This window comes from Thermobia domestica, chromosome 5 (genome assembly GCF_964235325.1).
Source record: "Thermobia domestica chromosome 5, izTheDome1.hap1.1, whole genome shotgun sequence".
Classification (NCBI taxonomy): domain Eukaryota; kingdom Metazoa; phylum Arthropoda; class Insecta; order Zygentoma; family Lepismatidae; genus Thermobia; species Thermobia domestica.
In genome coordinates, this window is record NC_137458.1 from 151,561,495 (window position 1) to 151,589,170 (window position 27,676).

General features: G+C 36.0%; 1 protein-coding gene across 4 annotated transcripts in view; it reads right to left on the reverse strand.

Moving 5' to 3' along the window:
- Positions 1–14,377: 14,377 nt before the first annotated feature.
- Positions 14,378–27,676, reverse strand: part of LOC145686182 (lipase member H-A-like) — a 68,907-nt gene continuing 55,608 nt past the window's right edge. For all 4 annotated transcript variants that reach the window (XM_081759205.1, XM_081759204.1, XM_081759206.1 and 1 more), the window contains exons 5-7: positions 25,657–25,875; positions 19,167–19,326; positions 14,378–14,744 (exon numbers count right to left, since the gene is read on the reverse strand). In XM_081759205.1, coding sequence (XP_081615331.1) covers positions 14,702–14,744; positions 19,167–19,326; positions 25,657–25,875 — 422 coding nt within the window. In that variant the 3' untranslated portion in view covers positions 14,378–14,701. The remainder of the gene's footprint in view (positions 14,745–19,166; positions 19,327–25,656; positions 25,876–27,676) is intronic.

The following is a 27,676-nucleotide window of genomic DNA, read 5'->3' on the forward strand; positions in this document are numbered from 1 at the left end:
TCTACAAGCGCTTTTGGCGGTATAAAAACATCTTTATAATGGAAAATCACCCTTCAAGGAAACGACCAAAACGTGTAAATGTTGATAGTGGCGACGATATTTTAGAAGAGCCAAATATTGCTGGAGACCACTAAGCTGGAAAACAATGTTGGATCCAGCAACAATTTATGCTGGTTTTGCTGTAAATTATGCTATTAACCCTTTGGGGATCCCATGGTACAATCTGTACCATACGGGATGTTTCATGGTACATTGCGTTATAACTCTCCTATTTGAGCTTTTTCGTCCGTTTTTTTTTTTTTTTCATGTCCAGAGGCATTCTAGAAGACCTTACGTATGGTTTCACACCTTCCTGCGTCGAGACATAGGAGGTGATGACGTCATAATTCTAAAATATATATTTTCTTTTAATATTGCGGGGCCGGTCTATGTTCATTATTTTTTGGCGGGCTTATTTTTACAAGATTGAAATTTTGCACAAACATTCAGTCCACCGAGTAGTATTTACCAGATTATTTTTTCAGATTTCTGCGTTAAAACAGGGGGGATCCAAAGGGGCGAAAAGTTGAAAAAAGGGATATTTTACCAAAAAATCAATTTCTTCGCGATTTTCCCACCTTAGATACATGATGGAGACAAGTGAATGGTACCGCCTGAAAGGCAGTTCTATTCTGAAGAGAATGATATGCGACACATGACCCTAGGGTAATTAGGGAAGTGTCAGGGAATTTTTATGAAAATATATTTCTGTATAAGGGAATTTAGGACATTTTCGGTATTATTTTTTGCGGGCTTATTTTTGCACCTAGAAGATTGAAATTGTGCACAAACATTCAGTCCACCGAGGAGTATTTACGAGATTTCTTTTCGTACTTCTGTGTTAAAACATGGGGGTACAAAGGGGCTAAACGTTGAAAAGGGAAATTTTTACCAAAAAATCCCTTTCACAGGATTTTCTCGCCTTAGATACATGATGGAGACAAGTGAATGGTACCGCCTGAAAGGCAGTTTTATTCTGAAGAGAATGATGTGCAAACAATGATCCTAGAGTAATTAGGGATGTCTCAGGGAATGTTTAAAAATTTCCCTCTGTATACGGGAATATGGGACATTGTCGGTATATATATATATATATATATATATATATATATATATATATATATATATATATATATTGGCGGGCTTACTTTTGCACCTGGAAAATTGGAATTGTGCATATCTCTGCGTTAAAACAGGGGGGTCCAGAGGGGCTAAAAGTTGAAAAAAGGATATTTAGACCCAAAAATCCCTTTTTTGGGATTTTTCCGCCTTAGATACATGATGGAGACATGTGAGTCATACCGCCTGAAAGGCAGTTCTAAGCTGAAGAGAATGATGGGCCAAACATGACCCAAGGGTAATTAGGGATGTCTCAGGAAATTTTTTACCTGAGATCATGGTGTGTTACTGTAATTTGGGGCATGGTGGGAATTCCTGATAAAATTTCTTCCGCCCTTACTATTCAAGATAGAAACTTGAAATTTGGCACACACATTTAGTATACCAAGTACTATTTATCAGATTTTTTAGATGAGTACGTTCACACAGGGCCGCTCCAGAGGGGCCCAAAGTGCGAGAAAAAATTCCCTCCGTAATTGTTCTTTGACATCATTTTTCCCGCTCCTGGTATATGGTATGATCATGCAAGTGGTACCATTTGAAAGCCAGCTTCATTCTGAAGAGAAAGAGGTATGAACCATGATCCTAGGATAAATAGTGACGATGCAGTAGCTGCTTGACTGAAAGTCTAAAAAATAGCCCAAAAAGCCGGGTACCGGAAAGGGTTAATTTGACGAAAATTAATGGTCCAGGAATCAAATTCCAGCACAACTTTTCTTTTAATTTGGAGCGGAGGGGACACAAGTTCGGATACCATGTTGAACTTTAGGTTCCATCTCCTTAGAATGTTATGAACATTCATCCCATGAAAAGCAATGGCAAACCACCAAGGATTCAGCTTGCCAAGGGACTTTTAGGTCAAATACCTGCCTTCGGACTGAATATCACATCATCATTCATTAACAGCCATAGAATAACACATTGCAAAATTTTGACCAGAATATATGCGAGATTGCGAGACCATGCGAGAAAGTCTCGCGCGAGACGCGAGACGAGACTCAAAATTTTATGCGAGACGTGAGACGAGACTTCAGATTTGCGAGACGAGACGAGACGCGAGACGAGACCAACATTTGAGGCTGCGAGACGAGACGAGACTTTTCCATTTCTCGTCTCGTCTCGTCTCGCGTGCATCCCTAGTTACGCCACTACTTACTATGAACAAGAATGGAGCTTTGAATTAGTTATAACTAATCGAGCAATATCTTAAATGATTTTGCAGAGGGCAGGGCCTACCCAGAAATTTCCGGGTATCCGGGCGGGCCAGTCCGCCTCTGCTTGTGTCCACACAAAGCCATGTTTATTGAACTCGGTTTTGAAAACAAACAAATAAAAGTTGTTCATATAAGGATACGAAATTTTATGGTCTTGTTGACATCGAGACTAATTTATTGATGAAAGCTGCTTGATAATAAACAGATAAATCGTTTCAGCTAATTTGAATACTAAATACTTTGAATACTAAAAACTAGTTGATTACCAACCTCGGTAGTCGTGAAGTCTAGGAGTCAAGGACATTGTTCATGAGCTTCTGAATTTGGGTTGAGGGTCTAGGTTGAGTATTCGGGCTTGAACTAAACATTGTTAAAAGTTATAGGGCACTGGCCAAATATCTTCAAAACTGCTCTACCCCGGTTTAGAATTGTCAACGACTCGAACAGCTCGGCTCACAGCTCATTCACTATCAACCCAAACCGAGAAGTGAGCCGAGCCAACAGCTTACCCAACCAAGTCGGCTAAAGCCCTCGGCTCAGTTTACCCGAACCGAGCAGGTGGTTCATCCCAACCAAGTCAGCTTGAGTCGATGGTTCACCCCAATGGAACCGGCTCGAGTCATCGGCTCAGTTGAGCCGAGCTGAGCTTGTTATAAAAACTCTCTTGTGGTCTCGTTATCGAGACGAGACGAGATGCGAGCAGTGTCTCATCTCATGAGAAACATTAAAAATATTTTATATTACTGCTTAGCTTACATATATCATGGCTTTCGCTTTCCAGTGAAATCAGGCCATGATTTCAAAACGAGTTAAAACGAGCGAGCCATTTATCAAACTCTCCTCGACTCGAAACTCGACTCCAAAAACTGTGAATCGGCTTGGAACTCGACTTAAGAATATTACCTTTGACTCGATTCGAAACTCGACTTGAATTCGAGTCGAGTTTTAGTTTGACTCGCGCCCATGCATAGAAAAAAAGGTTACTTATTATTATTCTGCTAAACTAATTATATAATAATAATGTTGTTAGGTAAAATTAAAAATACAGAATATAGAGAACCATTACACTACAACTAATAAAATGAGAACACATGAACAGGAAGTGAATCAAAACTTACCAGTAACTCTAAAATCGATACATGCTTTTTAAAGCTAGTTGTTCCAAACTCTATAATCAACGGGACTTTAGGATACGCAACCTGATATAAAAGAACTCTAATATTACATACCATCAACATTACATCAATAAAGTAGGCCTGTTCATCAGAACACAGTTTATTCATATTAATCCTCTACTGTATATCGTTAATTATGACACCTTAGTTGTTGATAAATATTTCCCGCCGGACCAAATAAATAGTGGTCAACACAGTTTCTGACCTCTGTAACAGGAGGTGTTCCACGTGAATGAGGAGCTAGAGACCCTGTAGTACGGTCCATGAGCACTTTACTTATAATTCTGTCCACCATCTTTTTCAGATTTAAAAGAAAAAAAAAGTATTCTTTCAAATGTTCGAACGATAAAGTATTTTCGTTCTCCATCTTCATAAAAACAACACCAATCAAAGTAAAATAGACTACCGGTACCATTACACTCGTAGTTCACTCACTGAATGTGTTGATTTGGAGCTGTCAAAATCTACGACAAAATCTTCCAGATGCTCTCAATCAGTATATGTGATTTCCCTGAGGCTGTCCTCATCTTCCAAAAACAGCAAGTGGCACTATAATCTTATTTGTTTCTTTGTGTGTCGGTGACTGACTGTCAGTCACTGACATATGTAGTTCATGCTCCATTGTTCCACTCTGAGAAATTTACTTACAGGAAAGAAACATTTGTTTCCGAAAAAAATGTACATATATTGTAGTTACTCATCCTAAATGTAACGCGAAAAAAGTAACGCAAACTAGGCACGTTACTTAAAAAATTGTAACGCGTTACCATTACAGTTACTTTGGTAAAAATGTAACGCGTTTCTAGGAAACGTTACTTGCGTTACGTTACTTAACAACACTGTAGAGCTCCCTGAATAGACGTAATGTGAATTATGGAGGACATCTGAAAAACAGCCATGTTGGACTTAGCGTAAGAAGAATATACGGGAAAGAGGTTATATGACATATGCCTCTTGAAGCACACCGTCTATTCAAATCAATAGTGGTCAACATAGTTTCTGACCTCTGTAACAGGAGGTGTTCCACGTAAATGAGAAGCTAGAGACCCTGTAGTACGGTCCATGAGCACGTTGTATGCATGAGGGGTAGAAAGGGATAGAATCGAATCCTGAAACATCAAGAAGAATGTTTGCAACGTGTAATGAAATGAGTAGTTTCACTGGATGAATGTCGGCGTGGTACTTTGCACAGACACCTGTCAGATTGAGGCTTCTGATATATTAATGACCGCCTCCAACAAAACGTGCCTGTTGTAAAACTGGTGACTTCTCAAAACCAGTTACATACAATTGGCAGTTAAAACACTGTACATATTACGCCTATTCAGTGGAGCTCTACATGCATTCCTCATATCCAACATTTCACCTCAATCCCACTACTCGTTTCAAAATTAACATGTCATTTCTAGACATTTTCTACATTCTATTTTCTCAATATGCCCTAATTTATCTCCAACCCCGTATACGTCTGCCACTAAACACCATCTTTTTCTCTGTTTCTTTTGGTGCTGAATCCAGTGCTAGCAACCATTTTCAGCAATCGAATTCACCAAATCGCAATGGTCCCTTGTAAGACAGTAGTAGAAAAATGAGGATTCTACGCCACTGAACTAACAGCCATTTCGTCAATCCCGACTAATGCAGAGAACGAATTGCCCAGTGCCACCTGATACGCGGTTCCAGACGACTCAGGTACAAATCGGGAAATTGAGTCCTCCCTTATAGGAGTATATTCGTTCCCTTTTACGACCCTTTTTTGGGGGTGTACTCGTTCCCTTTTACGACCACTTTTTTCAACCCCTATATAACAAAGCAGAGATTAAACAAGAAAAGCTACAATCATAGCAGAGACTAATGGAGTGTATTCGTTCCCTTTTATCAACCCTATTTAACATACCAGAGATTACATAAGACTATGAACACATAGCAGAGAATAATGGGGTTATTCGTTCTCTTTTATGACCTCATTTTCCAACCCCTATTTTAACATAGCTAAAAATTTGCAAACCCCTATGTAACATAGCAGAGGCAATAAAAAATTATGACTTATTTCTAATCCCTGTTTAACACAGCAGAGAATACATAAGACTATGAGTCAATAGCAGGTGTGTACATTTTTATATCAATCCCTATGTAACAGCACAGAATACGTAAGACTATGAAAACATTTTTCAGCCCTAACTAACGTAGCACAGATTACATAAGAAAGGCTACAAGCATCTTTTTTAACATAGCAGAGCTGATAAAAGAGTATGACTTATTTTTTCAACCCCTATGTAACATAGCAGGCCATATCACTCATATAGGGACGAGTTCGGAAGTCCTCCATTACAAGGGTGTATTCGATCTCTTTTACAACCTTTTTAGAGGGGTGTACTCATTCCCCTTTTTTGAAGCACTTTTTTCAACAACTATTTTAACATTGCAGAAATTACATAACACTATGAACACAGAGATTACGAACACCTATATTCGCAACTTTCATAACAACAGAATAATGGGGTGCATTCGTTCCCTTTTACGACCATTTTTTCAACCCCTAATTAACATAGTAGAGATACACAAGAAAGGCTTCAAGCATATTTTAAACATAGCAGAGCTTATAAAAGAGTATGAGTTATTTTTCAACCTCTATTTAACACAGTAGACTATTAATCAATAGCAGTGGTGTATTCGTTCCCTTTTTAGGGGTGTAATGGTTCTCTTTTCCAAACCCTTTTGAACATAGCAGAGTTTATTTCCTTTTAGAGGGCCAGAGCTTATTTCCCTTAACCCTCCTTCTTTAGCGTCCAGAGCTTGGGACCAGCAATGGCGGAGTTAAAAACATAGACTATCGCATAGTAGAGCAGAGACTAAAACAATAACACCATTTAAAATAGTACACTTATACACATACATGGTTTAAGGAGAAATTAATCTCGTTCCAGTGACCACCGCACACGGTTTACGGAGAACTTAATCTCGCGCCAGTGCCCATCACATTCTCATAAACGAATAAAGCATAATATCATTAGCATCAGTAGTGGTGATTGAGAATTTATTTTAAAAATTCTGTAGTGAATAACCAGACGCGCGACATGTTAAATATAGAAAACAATAATGTCCACAAAATTGAGATAAGTTGCCTTGAATACATCTATTATTCCATGTATAATACAAACAATTTCGTTTAAAAAAAAACTTATATAATATTGTATAGGATGGTATACAAGAGCTATTAAAATACTCTCCCACACGCATATTAAATATATAAATTGCAACCCAATGTTTACCAGGCTTATTACTAGAATGATTATTTATAATTATGGCTGAGGGAAATGTGTGAATAAGCAGAGGTAGCTCATCTGCAGCATATACACCTAGAAATGATTTTTAAGCAAATTGTGTTGTAGTGCCTCATAAAGTTAAAGGGTATTTAACATTTTTTAATTAATTAATATATATTTTTCACTCGAAATCAATTTGTAGTTCTGAGGAAAATTCACAGTAAGTAATTGCTGCTACAGGAAATGGCAGAGCTTCTTTAAAATGAACCTCTAAACGTACACTTCTTTGAAGTTGTGTACTGATATGAAATGCAGAACTAGCACTAGAATCGGGAGTTAAATCAAATACCGGTAAAGTATAACCATTAGGATACTCGGCAAGTGAAATATCATTACTTTGATTAGAATAATAAATATCAGAACCTGTAAATAACGTGGAATATGCTTGTATATATAACTTATTATCAAAGTTTGGTTGTAGTGATTTCGATGGTTCAGGCGTCCCATCAACATACAATGTAAAGAATGACATACTAAAATGCTGAAAATTAAAAAAGATTTGACTCCAAAGACCATTGAAAGCAGTATTAGTAACAAACCCAATAATAATTCATTTAGGCACTATGCAAGAAAATAGATCTGGAGGTGTAGTATGAATAATTCCTTGTGGTAAAGTTTCTGTCTTCACCTGCACTTTTGTTATATTTTATTCTAAATTTAGGATTTTGTAATATTTTATTTTGTGCTATTTTATCCTCGTTGATACATCAACATTTTTCACAAGCAATGTTGCATCTGTAATTACTCTTCCATGAGCGTCTGCTTCACCCATTAGACAAAATGCAGGTTTAATGAAATTAGTTTAATACGCAGTTGCACAACATTCAGTAGAAATTTCACCTGATTGAAAATATGCGCATGAATATAACCCAATAATTCAAATGACTGACTTTGAATAGTGAGAAGTAAACGTTGTTTAAATGCTAAATTATAATCGGCCACACTGTTCCTATGACCTGCAGTATCTTTAAACCACATGGATGTTTGAATATATGTTGATTTAACATTAGCATTATAATTTAGTAGGTTTTCAATATACCAACGAAATGGATATGTATGTAAGGAGTAGAAAATAAGTTGATTATTCAAATATTGTGTATACCAAAATGTATTGATGCATTATCAGGTCCTTATGCAAACTGTATTGGTGCATTATCAGATATTGAAGCCACAGACTTATATTGAATTATTTTATTATCTATAATACTCGCTTGAATGTGTAAATCAGTACATTGATTAAAAAAAAAATAAAACAAATCCTTTATAGTACAATATACTATTAGCTTGGGAATATATTAAAAAGACACATAAAACAAAAGAAATGAATTGCAACATAATATTCTGTTTAGATAAGTATAGCCTAAATAATTCATTTTAGAATATATACACATTAAACCATTATTGCAAAAAATCTATATATATAAAAGAGAACGTACAAATCCTTTGTTCCCTCATCACGCTAATACGGCTGAACCAATTTCTTTTATTTTTGGGGGGTTATTAGGATTTGGACCCTAGATGGTTTTTATCATATCACTTTAATTTTTAATTACCAGTGTCTTGAGATAATTGACCATTCAAGTGTCCATAACGTACAAATCCTTTGTTAGATCATCATAGGTAAAAATAAACGTATTTATATGCAACCCGCATGACCGTGTCACTCGGCGGGTTAACATAAATGACAGGCGCTATAATGTTAACATTTACTGCAATCACTTGAAAGCGAAAAAGTAAAAATTATCTAAGTAACAAAGTTTATTGCGTTCCGGGGTGACCGCAGCGAAGCGGGGCGGGTTAACATAAATGACAGGCGATATAATGTTAACATTTAATGCAATCTTCTATGGTTTTTATCATATCACTTGAAAGCGAAAAAGTAAAAATTATCTAAGTAACAACGTTTATTGCGTTCCGGGGTGACCGCAGCGAAGCGGGGTGAACGCTGCTAGTGTACTATAAAAGAAACATATAAAAGTCTATATTAAACAACAGTAAAAAACAGTTTTTTCCTTTTGCTCATTTGGTGCAGTCTTAAGAGAGTTTTGATGCTATTACACTATACTTCGAAAACAATAATAGTGTATATAGTAGTACAATTAATTTTCCGGTTAATAGTAGATTGTACATGAACAATAACAACAGTTTTAAATAGGTTACATTGCCCAAGATTTTCCAATTATTAGTGTGTTTTACAAGGGTAATAACATTTTAAAAATAAATTCCACTGTATAAGTTTTTCCAATTGTCAATTTCTAAGGTTTTCTCTGTTGGTTATAGTGTTCATTTTCTAATCTACCAACAGTAATAGCCGCAAAATAAGTGGCTGCTGAGGTTTCTACACTTTATTCTCTTAGAGAATTGATTGATTGATTTTTAACTTCCCTTTCAGCAGCGAGGCTATGTGAGACGTGGACCTACTAATTAACGTGGAATCCGAACCACATGAGCTCCCGCCGGGAATCGAACCCGGGTCTCCTCTCTTAGAGAATTATTAGGCAAAGACAAAACAACAGCAGATAGATTTAACCAATGGCTACTACTAGAAAATTTACACAATGACAATATACTTACGAACATAGGAGATATTTATGCTAGTGGAGAACCAAGACTTCGATCTTTAGAACCAATTACACCGCCATTCTGTGATAATTTAATTCCTTTTAAGGTAAGCTCCTGGGAATTGTGTTGCAAGGGATAAAGAGTTAATAATAAATTTCTAATTAACAAGAATGGTTGTAGTTCTTTTAACACTTTTATACGATCTAACTTCTCTGAGTTTTCTTTAGGCTTGTACGATGTTACCTTTCTTTCTAATTTTTTCTACAGGAAGATCAAAAGGTGTACAGCAAATTGTGCAAAAATATTTGGAGGTTATAACTAAGAAGTACAAGGTTCCGATTATTATACCATATAAAGTAGAATTAGCAGGTGTGCCTATAAAAATATTACTAGTGCGTTTACCAGAGATTCTAGTGTGTTTAAAAACATAATATTTTTTCTACTTGATTTCGATATTACACAAGATTTGCAGGTATTTTTATTAAGAGAGAAATGAAAAATATCTTATTAGCAAATTTAATTTTAGAATGAAAGGGTCTTCTATAACTAATTTCGAGACGGACAAACCTATAATTACTATTTGTAATGTTATAGAATATAGAGGTAAAACTCGGTATGTGTTAAAGTTTGCAGGTATTTCCGAATTGTATGTGTAATTTTTGGCTAGAACACGAGCTTAAAAATAACCAACTTGATTTAAATATCAAGTTTAAAATAAAGCTTGGTCCTCTTAAGAGTGCACAAAATAAGCATAAAATGAGAGTAGTATTTACTGTTGTTTAATATAGACTTTTATCTGTTTCTTATAGTAGATTTTTGTCATAATGGTTTAATGTGCATATATTCTAAAATGAATTAATTAGACTATACTTATCTAAACAGAGTCTTATCCTTTCTTTTGTTTTATGTGCTTTTTTAATATATGTCCAAGCTAATGGTATATTGTATTATAAAGGATTTGTTTTATCTTTTAATCAATGTACTGATCGAGCTTCTACTTATCTTTACTTACTGGAGGGTTGTAAGAGAGAGCAAAAACTTACTAAATCTGGTTGCCGCCAAAATTAGTGTCGCAAAAATTATTTTCGTACCTATTTGAAACACTTAAATTTAATAAACTTGTGACCACTTTAAAATTAGATGCAATAATTATAGCAGATTTTGAAAGCATTCTGAAACCAATTAGCGGATCTGACAATAATCCTGAGATATCGTACAGTCGTCCTATTCTGTATCACGAGCGTGGCAGTTTTACTTACAAGGTGTGTTGGAGCGATAAAACACCAACAAAACCTGTACTTTACAGGCGTAGTAAAAACGAGAATCGATCTGCATCCGATGAATTTTTATTTCGTATAGAAAATGAATTATATTACATTATTCAACGGATTCATGGTCAAAAACCAATGGACGTATTGGCATTTGAAGAAGAGAATATGTATAAAGAAAAACACAGAATGTCCTCTATGTTGTAAAAAAATTACACTTAAAAATTACAAACTTAAACACCACAGCCCCGTAACAGGAAAACATATCAGTCCTCTATAAAATAATTGTAACTTACAAGTAAAACGGCAACATAATTTCGGGACTATATTCTTCCACAATTTATCAGGATATAAGTCATTCGTTTGTGAAAATGTTAGGATGTACGCCTGGAAAGATCAATGTAATACCACAAACTGAAGAGTGATATATCTCATTTTCAAAATATTTCCCGTTTAGTAATCAAACTATAGAGCTTCGATATCTAGACTAGTACAGATTTCTTCCTTATAAACTGGGGACACTGTCATCAAAATTAGAAACATCTTAACTTAAATTTACAGTATCTTTCTTTGGTGATGATAAAAATGATTTAATCACTCGTAAGGGGGTATTTCCTTACGAATACATAATACAGATGAGCTACCTTTGTTTATTCACACATTTCCCGCAGCCATAATTATAAATACTCATTCTAGTAATAAGCCCGGTGACCATTTTTAAAATAAATTCTCAATCACAACTACTGATGCGAACGATATTATGGTTTATTCGTTTATGAGAATGTGATAAGCACTGGCGCGAGATTAAGTTCTCCGTAAACCGTGTGGTGGTCACTGGAGAAAGATTAATTTCTCCTTAAACATGTATGTGTGTAAGTGTGCTATTTTAAATGGTGTTTTTATTTTTTAATTTCTGCTCTGCTGTGCGATATTCTCTGTTTTTAACTTCGCCATTGCCGGTCCCAAGCCCTGGATGCGAAAGGAGGAGGGTTAGGGGTAGCTACTACCGTAAAAGAAAATAAGCTCTGCTATGTTCAATAGAGATTAGAAAAGAGAACAAGTACACCCTTGCTATGTGTTCATAGTCTTAACTAATTTTGCTTTGTTATATAGGGGTTGAAAAAAGGGAACAAATACACCGCGGCTATTTGTTAATAGTCTGTTGTGTTAAATAGAGGTTGAAAAATAACTCATACTCTTTTATAAGCTCTGCTATGTTTTAAAAATTCTTGTAGTCTTTCTTGTGTATCTCTACTATGATAATTAGGGGTTGAAAAATGGTCGTAAAAGGGAACGAATAAACCCCATTATTCTCTTGTTATGAAAGTTGCGAAAATAGGTGTTCGTAACCTCTGTGCTCATAGTGTTATCTAATTTCTGCTATGTTAAAATAGGTGTTCAAAAAAGTACTCAAAAAAGGGGAACGAGCACGTCCCTAAAAAGATGGTAAAAGAAATTGAATACACCCCTGTAACGGAGAACTCCATTTCCGAACTCATTCCTATACGCGTGATATGGTCGTAACCTCTGCTATGTTATAATGAGGTTGAAAAAATAAGTCATTCTCTTTTATCAGCTCTGCTATGTGAAAAAATAGATGCTTGTAGCCTTTCTTATGTAATCTCTGCTACGTTAATTAGGGTTGAAAAATGTTTTCATAGTGTTACGTATTCTGTGCTACGTTACATAGGGGTTGATAAAAAAAAGGATACACATCTGCTATTGGTTCATAGTCTTATGTATTCTCTGCTGTGTTAAATAGGGATTGAAAAATATGCCATTTTTATTACCTCTGCTATGTTTAAATAGGGTTTTGCAATTTTTTAGCTATGTTAAAACGGGGGCTGGAAAAGGGGTCATAAAAGAGAACGAATACCCCCCATTATTCTCTGGTATGTGTTCATAGTTTTATGTAATCTCTGGCATGTTAAATAGGGGTTGATATAAGGGAACGAATACACTCCATTAGTCTCTGCTATGATTGTAGCATTTCTTGTATAATCTCTTCTTTGTTATATAGGGGTTGAAAAAAGTGGTCGTAAAAGAGAACGAGTTCTACGGGGGATGTTCGATTCTCCATAGCTGGGCGATACGCGTGACATCTTACATAGTGGTTGAAAAAAGGGGTCGTAAAAGAGAACGAGTACACCCCCAAAAAAAGGGTCGTAAAAGAGAACGAATACACACCTGTAAGGAAGGACTCAATTTCCCGACTCGTACCTGAGTCGTCCGGCATCGCGTATGACGCGGCACTGGGCAATTCGTTCTCTGCATCAGTCGCGACTGAGTAAATGGGTGTGAGCTCAGTGGCGTAGAATCCTCATTTTTCTACTTCTTAAGACACATAGCGTATTCATTTCAGTCAAATCCACTTTTTAATCATCTTGAACATATTTGACATTTAAGATCTCTGTATGAAACTTCTTTCAGAACTCAAAAGATTCACTTCCAGGAAAAGTAATTATTTTTTATAATGTAAAAATAATTGTGTAAACTCTTCCATGTACTTACTCGTTCCGCAGAGCGGGATTAACTCATCTGGAGGCCCGTAGCTGGAAAAGATATATGGCCCCTGCAGCTGAACTCGCCTAAATGTATTTGTCTGAAACTACAGTAGCAAAGTTAAGGGAACGCACGTAGTTCTACCTCAACCATGACATGTATTGAATGACATTATTCCTAACGGAACTTTCCAAATGCGTAAAGAAAACAGAAAGTTACCCTATTATACAAATGTAATAAATAAAAAAAATGTGTACCTAAAAATTTCTTTTCCTAGCTTGCGTTCTAGCAAGGTTCTCTATCACATCCTGAAAGTCAAGAGAACTAATCGCCTCATGTTCAAATCTCATAACGTATTGTGCATCTACGCAGTAACTTAATTTTTCTTCCGGATTGGGTCTGAATATTCTATAATTACATGAGACTGCAGAATACTTCTATTCAACAAGAAAATAAGAATCACAATTTCCACGCATTATACTCGATCTTTTTTAAAACTGATTTAATTTATTAAGACGGTGGAGGTAACAAACGAAGAAATTTGTTTCATATTTTTGGTCATACTTTATCTTATGATGATGATTGTATATTGTGTGATTTTTCTTGAACAGACAGTTGAGATTTTGATCAAAGTGGAGGCCCTCTGTCCACCTGGAGGTCCAGGTCTACAGCACCCTAAATCCCCTTTAATCCGGCGCTGAGGTCCTCCGTGGCTAAGCGGTTAGCGTACGCGCCTTTGGCATGGGAGACCCGGGTTCGATTCCCGGCGGGAGTTCATGTGGTTCGGATTCCACGTTAAGCAGTAGGTCCACGTCTCATATAGCCTCGCTGCTGAACGGGATGTTAAACTCAAAATCAACTTAACTTAATCCGGCCCTGGCGTTCCGTACGAACTTTGTCCTTTTCTCTCAAAGCTTTGATAATGTGACCTGATTCCATTGTGCTTTGAACCTCTATATTATAAAACGCCTCAATGTTTTCAAATTAAAAGTTATTCGTTCCACAAGACTTATTTTCGCTTACTTAGCCATTTTGTAATTCAACTGACATGAGAATGCTTACTGTATATATGTTTTATGTACACTTTTGAGCTTTGTATGTATTAAGAATACATTAATACATCTCTGCAAATTAAATAAATCGGAAAGTATACTTAACTACATATGACCACGTTGTTAGAAAAATCAATTTATTAACAACAGATTTACAGACAATAAAATATTTACAGGTTTACTTACATTTAAAAAATATAAATACAAACAGTCTGAAAAACATTAGGAACACAAACAGGTACTTAGGTGTAACACAAAACTAAGACTGGAAACATATGGCACTTTGAATAAACGGAAGCAGTCTCTAAGGCACAATTCTCTCAAAGGATAGCTATTCAGAAGGTCTTCAATCTTGTGATAATTCTTACATCCTTAACACGTGTTTGTTCCTTAAAGAAACGCATTCTATCTTTGGTTGAAATGAATAGAATAATTCAAATTCTTTTAGTTTTTCATCGATGTCCTCAAATAATAGTTCCCTCGGGCACTACAACAGAAAAAAATTGTTAGTATAAATCATAACATACAATAATGGTAACTATACATAAAAATAGTACATAAGGACATTTCAAATGCATCTAACTGTCTTTATCGTCACACTTCCAATGTCATACTCTACAACCGCAATTACAACTTTTTTATATCAATAAAGGCAGTCAGTTGCCTTTGTAATGTCAGGTCAAATAAAATAAAAAAAAAACGCACGGAACATGAAGAGTTGTATTTATGTAATTATAAACATCTCCGAAATGTGTGTGTATAATCTACAAGCGAATATAGGTTATGTCTAGTAGCAGCACGCATTAACTATTGAACAAATTGAAGTGATACTTGGCATGATTATCAATGTTAGTTCTCCCCCTCCCAATGTATATTAAATTTATTTAAACACATATCGTAAGAGAAAACCGCGAGGCATATGATTTGTGCGAAACATTGAGTATCTCGCGAGCCCGTCACGTTTGGAAGATGGAACTTAGGAGCGTTATTAGTGTTGAATCCATAGTTTTCGGGGTCGCTAAGATAATTGGTGACACTCCTGATGACATTTAAACCCAAATTAAGGGAAGACACCCCTAGGGGTAGAAAAGATCTACGTATAATAAATAATGGAATAAGACCGATAATAATTTCGAATCCACAGTTGTCGGGGTGGCTGAAATGATTGGTGACATTTCCGATGACATTTAAGCCCAAGTCTATGCAGGAAAGGGTAGTCGGATATCCTGGGAATAGACAGTGGCTCATCATTATTTATTCTACTTATTTCTTTATTTTCGACAGGGGTAACGTCGTAGGCGTTACTATTCGTTATTTATTTCACTCATTTTTTTACTTTCAAAGGAGCAACGCCAAAGACATTGCCTTTCATTATTAATTTCTCTTGATTGCCCAGGAATTAACATGGGAAACGCCGAAATCGTTGGTTTTCGTTTTTTATTTTACTCGTTTCTTTATTTTCAAAGAAGAAACTCCAAGGGCATAGTTCTTGGTTATTAATTTCACATGGTGTTGGCCAGGAATACACAGGTGCAACGCTGAAGGTGTTTTTCTTTGTTGTTTATTTTACACATTTCTTTATTTCCAAATGGGCAGCGCAAAAGGTGTTCTTCTTGGTTATCAATTTCACTCCGCATTGCCAGCAATCCTCTAGTTTCGAGGACAACAATGCCAAAAGCGTTGGTTTTCATTATTTATTTGACTTAGTATTCCTTCATTTCAACGAAGATATAGGATGAAAACTCCAAAGGCATTGCTCTTACCCAAATTTTTGCAGTGCATGTTAGCTGACCCGGGGATGTACAGGAACGTCAACGGCAAAGGTATTGCTCTTCGCTTTCACATATCCCTTTACTTTCAATGAAGATGTGGAAATTGCAACGAAGGCGTTGCTCTTCGTTTTGATTTCACTCACTTCTTTATTTTGAAACATTGCATTCACTTTATACTTCCCGTGCATGTCAGATGGCTTCAAATAGGGTTACTCTTTGTTATCCATTTGACTTATTCCTTTACTTTCAACGAAGAATTAAGGACTGGAACTCCAAAAGCATTGGGGATGAAGGTAGAAAGAAAGTTATATTACAAATGTTTATCATAACACTCTGATTGAAATGCGTTTCCTAAGGGGGAGGGAGGAGGTAAGAGGCTAACATTTTCCATAAATCTATCCTCTCCCTGTGAAGATGAGACATTTCAGCTGGTAAGATCATACCCATTGTTTATCCACAAATTAAAGTGTCTTAATACTTTTCTATTTCATGAATATTTCCAGTATAATTCTTTACTTGTACTAGTTTAATCAAGTGAATTACGTTCATAGAAAATTATAAATCACTCTTCTCTCTAGATCTTATTTTCTAAACCATATTTACTACTGTACTACGGCTTATCATTCTGCACTATAGCATTAAAATATTTTATTACAATTGTGAATACACAGCTTTCCTCTCTATCAATGCTATCTTCCAATTTTTCCATCAGTTGCCTTCAATTTATTTAGCTTTGTACTCAGAATACGTGTGCACATTTATCTCTCTTACTGTTACTATGACTTTTTATTTTAAGTTTCCTGAAATTCTGACGATCGTAACCCTATTATCACCAAATTCTGCTTTCATTACCTTGTCTTTCAATCACTTTCCCTGAATCACTCCGGCAGCATTATGTCAGATTTTATTTTTCTTTGCACAAATATGATATTCTATACTCGGGTCAAAATAAGAAACGAATTGACATTTGGAGAAGCACATGTTACACTATTAACACGCTCTGAGGTATCCACCGTAGAATAACCGTGCTCCTTCTATCTCGGTTGGCAAACACTGTAATGTTGTTGTCCCTTATTATAGAAACTCTGCACTTCTAACCACCATCATGACGTGTATGATTGGCTTATCTCACAAAGACAGCTTTCCTTCTCAATACACATTTCCACGTGCTTTTGAACTGTCAATTCACTTCTAGTTTTGACCAAGTATATTTTCCGAATTCTTCTCTACTACGTTCACACATTCCCATCAAATCTAAAGTTTTTAGCTTCATTTTCCTTTCAAGTTTTATAATTTCACTCATTGTAACATAATACTGCGTTTCGTGGTTCTATTCTGACCTTTCAACCCTTATTTACACTACCAGTGATTGCTTCTCTGTTATACTTTCTTCGAATTGTTTCTTTCAAGACATTTTCTCCCCAAAGATCTCAATGGGGAATACTTTAACTCTGGGACATTTTGCTTCAGCGAATTAAATTGTGCTTTATTTTTCGCTTTAGTATGAAGCAAACAAAGGAAAATACTATTGCTAGTTCCCTGTTCTTCTTAATACCGCAGTACTCCTGTAGTTAATCTTGTCTTAAACGCCAAGTTGCAGTACTAATAACAATCACTTCACCTAACTTAACTGTTTCCTTTCCTAAGGACACTCTTTATTTGGCTAGGGGCCGCGGTGGCTCAGTACATCCATCAACTTTTGTTACGCACGCACACTATTGCACTTCCAATTCGTAGACAAAGGTTTTCTAATTTTTGTGCAGCAATTTATTAATGTGTCTATTGTATGTTTATTTGCTTATTCTTTCTGATGTAATTGGCTGCTAAGAGTACAACTTTTGTTTGTTTATTGTTTCTGATGTAATTGACCGATGAGAGTACAAAAAAGTACTTTAAAAAAGTGGTAGAGCGTTCACCTCTGGTGCATGGGGTCCTGGGTTCGATCCTGGCTCCCGGCAAGTGAACCGTGTGCGTGGGTTTCCTCGGGGTTCTCCCGTTTCCTCCCACTTTCTTCATTTCTCACTATCACCGTCTCCTTTAGCCTAGCTGGTATAACCGTGGGAGGTAAACCTCAAAGATTTCATTTCATTTTTTTGTCTGGCTACTTAACCTTCAGTAATTTAGGAGCTAAATCTAATCTGTAAAATGGGTACCTGAGGGTAAGACACTCGGAGAATGTTGCTGACATCACATCTCGTAATTACAAAGATCAAGAAAATGTGTAGCCTTATTTCCCACTTGCCCGTGAACCACACGGAGATAACCTTTTTTTACCTTTATTATCAAAATATACTATTCATTCGATATAGCTATCTACAAGAGTTAGTCATGAAACAACACAATCGAAATTTTAAGATGTTTAAAGATAATTAATTGAACATAGTGAGAAACTAAAAGATCGCATTGAAAGTAATTCATACGAGAACAACACTTTTCGATGAAGACTGTATATACTTATGGAAGCAGGTTGTGGAGGGGTTTAGAGGTCAGAGCCGTTCAATAAGTTTGAAAGCTGATAATTTTGATTAATTTTCTATTTTTCTATTTATTTTTTTAATTGTTTTAAAGAAACCTGTCAGCGAAATAAGGGTAGGATGGACACCTTTCTATTCGGCAGTGGTAGGGAATAAGAAATGCTTTAGAAAAACTTACTTTCAAACATAAATGTATAGTTCAATAGAAGATCCATTGGTATTAATTTATTATATTTATTATGTGGATGAATTAGAAGTAAAAAATGCGCATTTCACTTCTAGTTTCGATCATTAGGTGTTTTTTTATTTCTGAATTTATGATGGGAACATCCTAACAGGAGTACAGGAAACAAAATTGGTTTGCATAATCACATTGCAAATCTTCATTAAATAACTGTTCAGAATCTGAGAAGATCGCCTTAAAACTTCGAGAGTTTACGTAAATCTCATGATTTTATGTATAAATACGTTAACCTATAAAACAGTTCTGGAGTATTTAAAATGTAAATTTACGTTTCTAATAAGGCATTATTATGAGAATATACTAAAGATACATCAAAACATATTTTCAATATTTAATTCTAACTTTTTCAAGACAAAATATAACCGAACTCTGCCATAATATATTTAAAATTCTAAGTAATAAATAGGCGCATACTTTACCTAGGACTAGCACCCAAACCCATGTAGCTGATGTTTTCTTCATCAGAGCATAAACCTTGCTTGTAATTAATCCAATTATCACAGGGAACTGCTAAATACCTCTCTTTGTATCGAACCGAGTCTGCATAATATGCGAATGCTCTTTCATGGCTACAGAAAACTGAACAAAAAAAGAAAGAAAAAAGTTTGTAATTAATATGAATTCACAAATACTAGTGCAGTAACGGCATTGGTAAGTTTCATATCTGATGTCTTATAAAACAGTCCTATAAACTGGGAACCAGTTACACGCTTGGACGCTTAGTCCCACCGTCTGTTCTCTGTAAATAAATATTCCATGACAATTATAACTATTAAACGCTTATAGTTTAAGTTCACCATCAACCTATATATAAATCAGGTATTTGATGCTTACAACATAAATCCAAATAATCCTGCAAACTCGATTGATCACGTTCAATAACACTTTTATTAATACCTATAAAGTTGCCAGGTCAATTGATTCCACCCGGAGTGCCTGAATTCAAATGTATTCTGCGGATCTTCAATATTGAATTACCTAAAATCAATTATGCTATTTATGTCTTATATGCTGCACTTTGCTGTTAGTTATTTACAAGAATTACATCTTTATTGTAACAAAAGACAAGGTTTATCTTCTTTTCATTGTTGCGCCCGTATTATCATCAACATTTAAAGATTTGACAGAGATTGTTTTAAAGTTATTTTCTAGGGAAATGGACTATTCAATGAGCTTTGTTCTGAAATATCTATTATGGAGTGCGTATTTCGAGAAAGATGTTTCAAACGGGATACGGACAAAATCTCGCGGCCGAAACATCGCCGCCCAAAATCTCGCCGGCCTAAACCTCGCGGCCCAAAATCTCGCCGGGTCGAAACCTCGCCTGGCCAAAACCTCGCCGCCCAAAACCTCGCGGGACAAAATCTCTCCTGGCCAAAACCTCGCGTGGCCTAAACCTCGCCGCCCAAAACCTCGCGGGACAAAATCTCGCCTGGCCAAAACATCGCGTTGCCAAACCCTCGCCGCCCAAAATCTCGTCGGGCCAAAACCTCGCCACCTAAAACATCGCGTGTTCAAAACCTCGCCGCCAAAACCTCGTGGGCCAAAATCTCCCCTGCAGCTTAATAAAAATTCAGTGTAGCATAACAATATCTGCTGCTTTTCTTATAAGTAAAAAGAAAAAAGGAAGGAAGAGCTTGGTGTGGTGAGAGTAGGGGCGCCGAAATCTCTAGCTACGGCTCTGTGTATATATATATATATATATATATATATATATATATATATATATATATATATATATATATATATATATATATATATATCCCTCCCTTTTGTTGTGCCCACAAAGTGAAATTATAAAAGACATCCTAGGTTCGAACCTCATCTATGTTGAAAATTTGATTGATATCGGTAGGATGGCTCAAGAGATATAATGTAACTTTTTATATATATAGATTTCCAAAGCATGCATTAGAATTTTTCTTGTCATTATTTTAATGTAATTATATATACATGCTTTGGATTATATATACTATATGTAACGTTCTAGTAATTATATATACTATATGTATACTAAATATATATACATATAGTAATATATAGAACATTCTACATTGAAGAAATCGTCGTGAATAGGTTTTATCCTGACGACATTTCTTCCCAGGCGACACTACGTCTCGCTTAATTTAGACCAGGCGAGATTCTGTGTCGCGAGATCATTACAACGAGGTTTTGGTCAGGCGAGATTTTGTGTATGGCGATATTTTGGGGCGCGAGGTTTTGGCCAGGCGAGGTTTTGGCCCCGCGAGATTTTGGGGCGCGAGGTTTTGGGCGGCGAGGTTTTGGCCAGGCGAGGTTTCGGCCCGGCGAGATTTTGGGCCGCGAGATTTTGGGCCGCGAGGTTTTGGGAGCCGAGGTTTTGGTCAGGCGAGGTTTTGGTCCGCGAGGTTGTCGTCGCGAGGTTCTGGCCGCGAGGTTTTGTACCCAAACCGTTTCAAACCTCTTCAAACCTCATGCAAATGCACCACGAACCTCATTAAATACACATGTCGAACATGTGCTTAAAAATGAAAGCTTCATGGTCACATAATAGAATGTCAACACAGCATGAGTAGGGATGGCCACGAATCGAGCTAAAACTCGACTCGACTCAAATTCTACTCGTTTCGAATCGAGTCAAAGGTATTTTTTTCGATTCGAGTTTCGAGCCGAGTTTGAAGTTTGTGTTTGAAGTCGAATTTCGAGTCGAGTCGAGTTTGATACATGGCTCGCTCGTTCAGCTCGTTTTAACTCGTTTTGAAATCGTGGCCAGATTAGACTGGAAAGCGAAAGCCATGAGAAATGTAAGCAGTAATGTGGAATACTTCTAGTGTTGCTCACGAGAGGGGAATGCTTCTAGCGTTGCTCAATTGAGCCCATGCCTCGAGCCTGCTCGGTTGGGTGATCCATCATCTCGTTTCAGTTCAACTCAGGTGAGCCATTGGCTCCAGCCGGCTCGGTTGGGTGAGCTATTAGCTCGGTCCACTTCTCGGTTCGAATCGATAATGAATGACCTGTGAGTCGAGCCATTCGAATCGTTGACAGCCCTAAACCTGGGCCGAACAGTTGTGAAAATGTTTGGCCGGTGCCCTATAACTTTTAATAATTTTTGGCTCGAGCTCGAACTCTAACCTGGAACCTTGTGAATGATGTCCTTTCACGACTACCGAGACAACCGAGGTCGGCAGTCAACTAGTTTTTAGTACCGGTATTCACATACAAACCGTCTATTATTCATGTTTATACACGGTGTTGTTACATTATTATTATTATTATTATTATTATTATTATTATTATTATTATTATTATTATTATTATTATTATTATTATTATAAGTTGTAGTAGTATCATTGAATTAAATTGTCTATATAAGATAATTGAAGATAAAGTACACACAGGATTTGGCTCGATTTAGCTCGTTTTGGATCGCCTCGACTTGAAACTCGACCTGAATTCGAGTCGAGTTGGAGGAAATTTTTCTTGTCGAGCTCAAAGATATCTGTTTCGAGTCGAGTCTAGTTACACACAAAATTCGCTCGAACTCGCTCGTGCCCATCCCTAAGCATGAAATGGCCGAAATTATATTCAGATGTTCAGACGTACTTTAAAAGGATGTGTCAAGATTTTTGTAGAATGGTTCCATAAAATACGACTCTTCTTGACGCAGCGAGAAGCTCAAGATATTGATGGTATATTGAGAATTTTTCGAAAGTTCTGCTGGTGCGCTCGCAGCTATAGCAATGTGATACAACCCGGATTTTGAAGTTTATAAGGTATATTTGCAGATACATTGAGCTGGTCAGGTCAGGACGTACGCAAGGGATGGATCCAGGAGATCCGGACCTTCTGCCCCGAAGTCCCGACTTTTCTGTAAATATAGTCTAATTTTAGTGGTGATTTTACAATTTTTTAAATATATAATCTATCATCACATTGCATTTGGATACCCTCACAAACTTTGGAGTCTTAAATTCCTGCGTACGCACATTTCTTTCTTTCTTTTTAAGTTACCACATCCACAAATTTTTCCATAGAGAATCTATTGTTCTTACATTCGTAAATCTGGTTGCTATGCCAAAGTTTGCGAAGTTAATTAAATCATCTTTCATAAATCGGTAGTAAAATACATTGTATAGCTACAATACTTTGCATCATTCTTGGTATGTTCATTGTCAAAAGAAATAGCATATACAGCTATATAAAATATGATGTTTTCTTTTCTTACAAACTTTTTCGTAAAGCTCTGAATGGATGAAAGTGAAATCAAGCAAAAAAACATCGCAAATATCTGCCAAGAACATTTCTTGATTTGGTAGGATTCTGTGAAACTCATCCTAGAATAGAATTATAATACTGAACTAATCGCAGCCAGAAATTACCTATGCCAATCTCACAGAATCAGTAATTTATTTCGCTAGTAATTAGTCAACTTTTACTACGTACTTTTCAACGTAGCATTCAAAACATAATATGTATTACTGTAAAAATTATTAACAATTATATAACACTGAATTGTTTCCTACTGTACAATTTTCTTTCGAAAGCCAACCATCTATAAGTTATACGGACATTCACGATAACAATGTTGTATTCTTTCCTTTTACATTTACTGCATAAATGCCACTATTCTACATAGTGACCATTACTTGTTCCAACTGATTGAGCCAACCATGTGTTTAGATAGAGCTATATTTGTGGGGTCTATGTCATAACTGAATCCTCAGTTAAAACCATCTACTTATGTAGAATTCCCGATCATCTGATACTGGAACTCATTGAATCTACCAACTACATGTTCTCCGAAGTCCAGTGTTAATGTTCAAATCAAATCAATTACAAAATTCTATGATACTCTTGGCAGGCTTAACATTTCCAAATTTTATTTGTTGATACTAAGCTATATTTGTTTACATAAACTTTTAAGTAAACCAACAACAATATTACTCTATGTATTGTTACGTATTACTTCCCGTTTATTCAACCTTGTGATCTCGTCCGCATGAGAAACTAAACTTTTTCATTATACAGTTCCTCTTTTCTACTCAGTTTGGTACTAATGAACATAAGTTTCACCATTGATACTTTGTGCTTTTGATATTTTTGGGATGAGTTTCAACGAAAGTGGAATCATTGTCTACGTATGTGCGTGTAGAGCAAAAAGTACCTTTATACAGAAGATTGATTCATCTACAGGTTCGACGTCTCACCTATCTTAGGAAATAGCAAATACCATCGGTTGCTCTCAATGTGAGCACTATCTGTCTTGGCAATAGCTCTGTACCGTACCGTATAGAAGGATTCGTTGAAGTCCAGAAACAGGAATCTTGAGCCACTTCTAATGGCAGGCTTTCCAGAGGTCACGGACAGTAGTGACACAACGAGATGCAACTGCTCTTTTCAATAGGTGAAATCCACAAAAATCCATGGGACTGGCATCAGGTGACTTCACTGTCTCAGGTGAATGATCTTGTCTCACACGTTTTATAGGAAAGTTTTCCTTCAGGGCTATTCGGCGCAACTTCCCAGCTACACGTGGAATTATCGCAGTACAGGTCGCTTTCCACTCCCCTTACTGTATGAATCACATGCTAGAACGTCATGGTATTTACATCGATTACTTATGTTCTTGATGGTAGTTGATTTGATATGGTTTTCAGTTTAGCATCCCTTTCAGCTGCGAAGCGATATGAGACGTGGATCTACAGCTTAATTGGTATACCAACCACATGAATTCCCACCGGGAATCGAACCCGGGTCTCCCACGCCAAAGGCGTGTACGCTTAAATATTTGAGTTTGATCCTAGGGTGTAATACATGCTAGAATAATTATTGTAATAGTTGGATTTTCATTATATTTTATTTTTCACGAAAGAAGAAGAAGTAAATTAATCTTTCGTTATTTTGTTGAGTAATCCGGACTTGTTTGACCATGTTGTGAGTAAGCCACACGAATTTATTCAGTATTCAAGAGAAGTCTAACCTACAAAATTTTAGTTTCATCAGTTCATACTTTGTGATGCAACTATATTATAGTAACAAACAATTTGTTTCCAGTTTTTCCGTTAGGTTTTTGGTGTACAGTTTATGTGGTAATGAAGAAATAGTGCACGTCATCGTTCTTCACTCAACGGGCCGCTCTAACCTACACTTTTTTTTTTTTAAAGAATTGCCTCATGTGTGTTTACTATAACAATTTTCATTGTGTTTCCTCACTTTTTCATCCCAAATTCTAATCTTTTCTCTGTTTTTTTATATTTTTTATTATGTAATAGGGAGTATTTAGGTTTAGGTTCATTCATCGAGGACCGCAAGCCCTGATTTAATAGTGCATTCCTCTGGTGTTAACAATTGTAAGTTTCATTCAAGATTGTCCTATATTGGTTTTGTAAACAAATGCTATTAAGGTAATGCTTTCCTCGTGATACTCAATTTTCCGCCAATGTATTGCATCTTTCATTTTCTGATCATCCATTTTGTAAGGTTTAGGTAGACTGGTGTAAGTAAAGAATTAGAGCATTTCTTACGTGAATTTATGAATATTATCTTAAATATGTATTTTTTTCCCTCTATTTCTTTCCCAGAAGAACGTTTTCGATGTAGCATATACGATGTTACAGTCACAGGTATGTGACACTGGAATTACACGTAATAACGTTTTAGCAAACAAACTACCTTGAAGAGGATTCCAACTCACTTTACAGAGCCCATTAAAGCATGCTTGTTGGATATGTTTCTTTCTTGTTTACGCTTTTAGATTAATCAACATGAGCTGTTCACACGAAAGAACTAAGTTTTAAAAGTATAATTAAGTAAAATTATTCCACGAACACTTCCCTTCATTAGTATGGGAAAGAAAATACACCATAACTTTTCCACATCTGATTATCTTACATAAAATGCACACGTGTATTGCTTTTCTTTCTTTCTTACCTAACTTAAATATGGAAAATTGAGGAAATATGTCCAACGGACCACATCCTGGTTGAAATGCTATTCCACCATTAGGGTAGAAGTCAGCATGCCCAATACTGAAAGGATATCCTAATTGTCCAGCATCAGTATGTATCACATCTACAAATTCAGCAGCATCGTATCGTAATAACGTTTCCGGGTCTGCATTTTCTAGACCTGGGAAAGCTGGATCAAGACCTTAAAACAAAGAATAATCATATTAAAAATTAAGAATTGTAATTTAGTAACATAATTGCAATCATCAGGTTTAAGAATACAAAAGCTTTTATTTAAAATATTTCATTAACAAAATATACCATTTTAATTCTGAAAAATCATTTCACTTTTACTAGCTCTCAAATCTAATATGTCCTGTGGTATAACTTGTTTGAAGCATTTTACTTTCATATAGGCTATATCTTATGTGCTTGTCCGACAAGAATCTAAACCTCACACGTCATTCCCAATGCTCTGTGCACATAAATACGTTCTGAATACTGGTACAAATCCCGAGGGATGAGGAGGATATTTCCCCAATCTTGGAACTGGGGGGAAGGAATGTCCACCCGAATAATCCGATTTGAAATGTGTTTTTTTGGGGGGGAGAAACGTGATGATTTGTGTCCGACTGCCACTTCATCTACATCGCTTGATTTGTAATATACAACAGGTTCAACTCGGAAATCAGATTCCTCTATCGTAATATGAGTCTCATCTCCCTCCTACCACCACCGAGAATAAACCTCAAATCTGCCCGTCTCCAAATGTTGAAGACAACTCTGCTCCTCTGGTCCTCCACAGCATTGTTTTCCAACTTCATAAATATTTTGAACATCGCTTTAAAAAAAAAATGGGAACGGTCTTACCCGTCCCTCCAATGTTGAAGACAGATTTGCGCGAATGGTTTTGAACATATGAAGTAGTATAGATTGGTTTCTTAGGAAACTAAATTCAGTGATATCCAACCGAATCACTTATCCAAGGCTAAACCCAATACTCGCTATGGAAAAGATCAAAATTAGTCAATTATTTTGTATATTTCCATTTTAACAGAACATTTTAATGCATTGGGCATATTAATTGCATAATTTCGATTTTGCCTCGCCGTAAAATAAGCGATCATAACTACACTGAACAAGCTACATATTTTAAGAATTCTATAGTGGAACATTAATTATTTTCTTAGTTTTTCTGTTGGGTAATTTTAATATTAATTATTGGTGTTTCGAACACTCGCAGTTTTCATTATCAAATAGTTCTAACTCTTTGTGAACCATAAGGGTGATTTTATTTGATAAAGTATTAGACCATCCTAGGTAAAATTAGAAGAGAATTGGGAAAATTTCATTAATCCACTTAATGTTCTTTATCAGTTAAGAGATATATTTATAATCGAGATTGATGGATCAAAGCTAAGGAATAAGTTTGTTATCATTTTCAGTTTATTGTTGTTTTCTTATTTAATGCTTATATTATCTGTGATTGCATGGGGCAGGTTAGGATTGAAATTAAGGATGCAGTAACTTAAATACTTAATATCATTAAAGAAAGATGACGGAACAATTCTTACTGATACAGATAACATCTTAAATAGATGGAAAGATTTCTTTGACGATTTGCTTAACACGCAGTCAAAAACTAATGTGCGTGAAAAAAGAGAGATACACATCGCAGAACTGTATATTCCAGAACCTAGCTGAATAGAAGTAGAAACCGCTATAAAGAAATTAAAGAAACACAAATCTCCGGGTGCAGACAAAATTCCGGCTGAATTAATTTTACCTAGAGGCGAAAAATTGTGGAACGAGATATACACATTCATTCTCCTTATCTGGAACAAGGAAGAATGGCCACAGGACTGGAAAGAATCAATCATTGTTCCAATTCATAAAAAAGGCGACAAAACTGACTGTAATAATTATCGAGGCATTTCTCTTCTGTCAATATCCTATAAAATCCTTTAAAACATTCTATTAGGAAGATTGACCCCATACGCAGA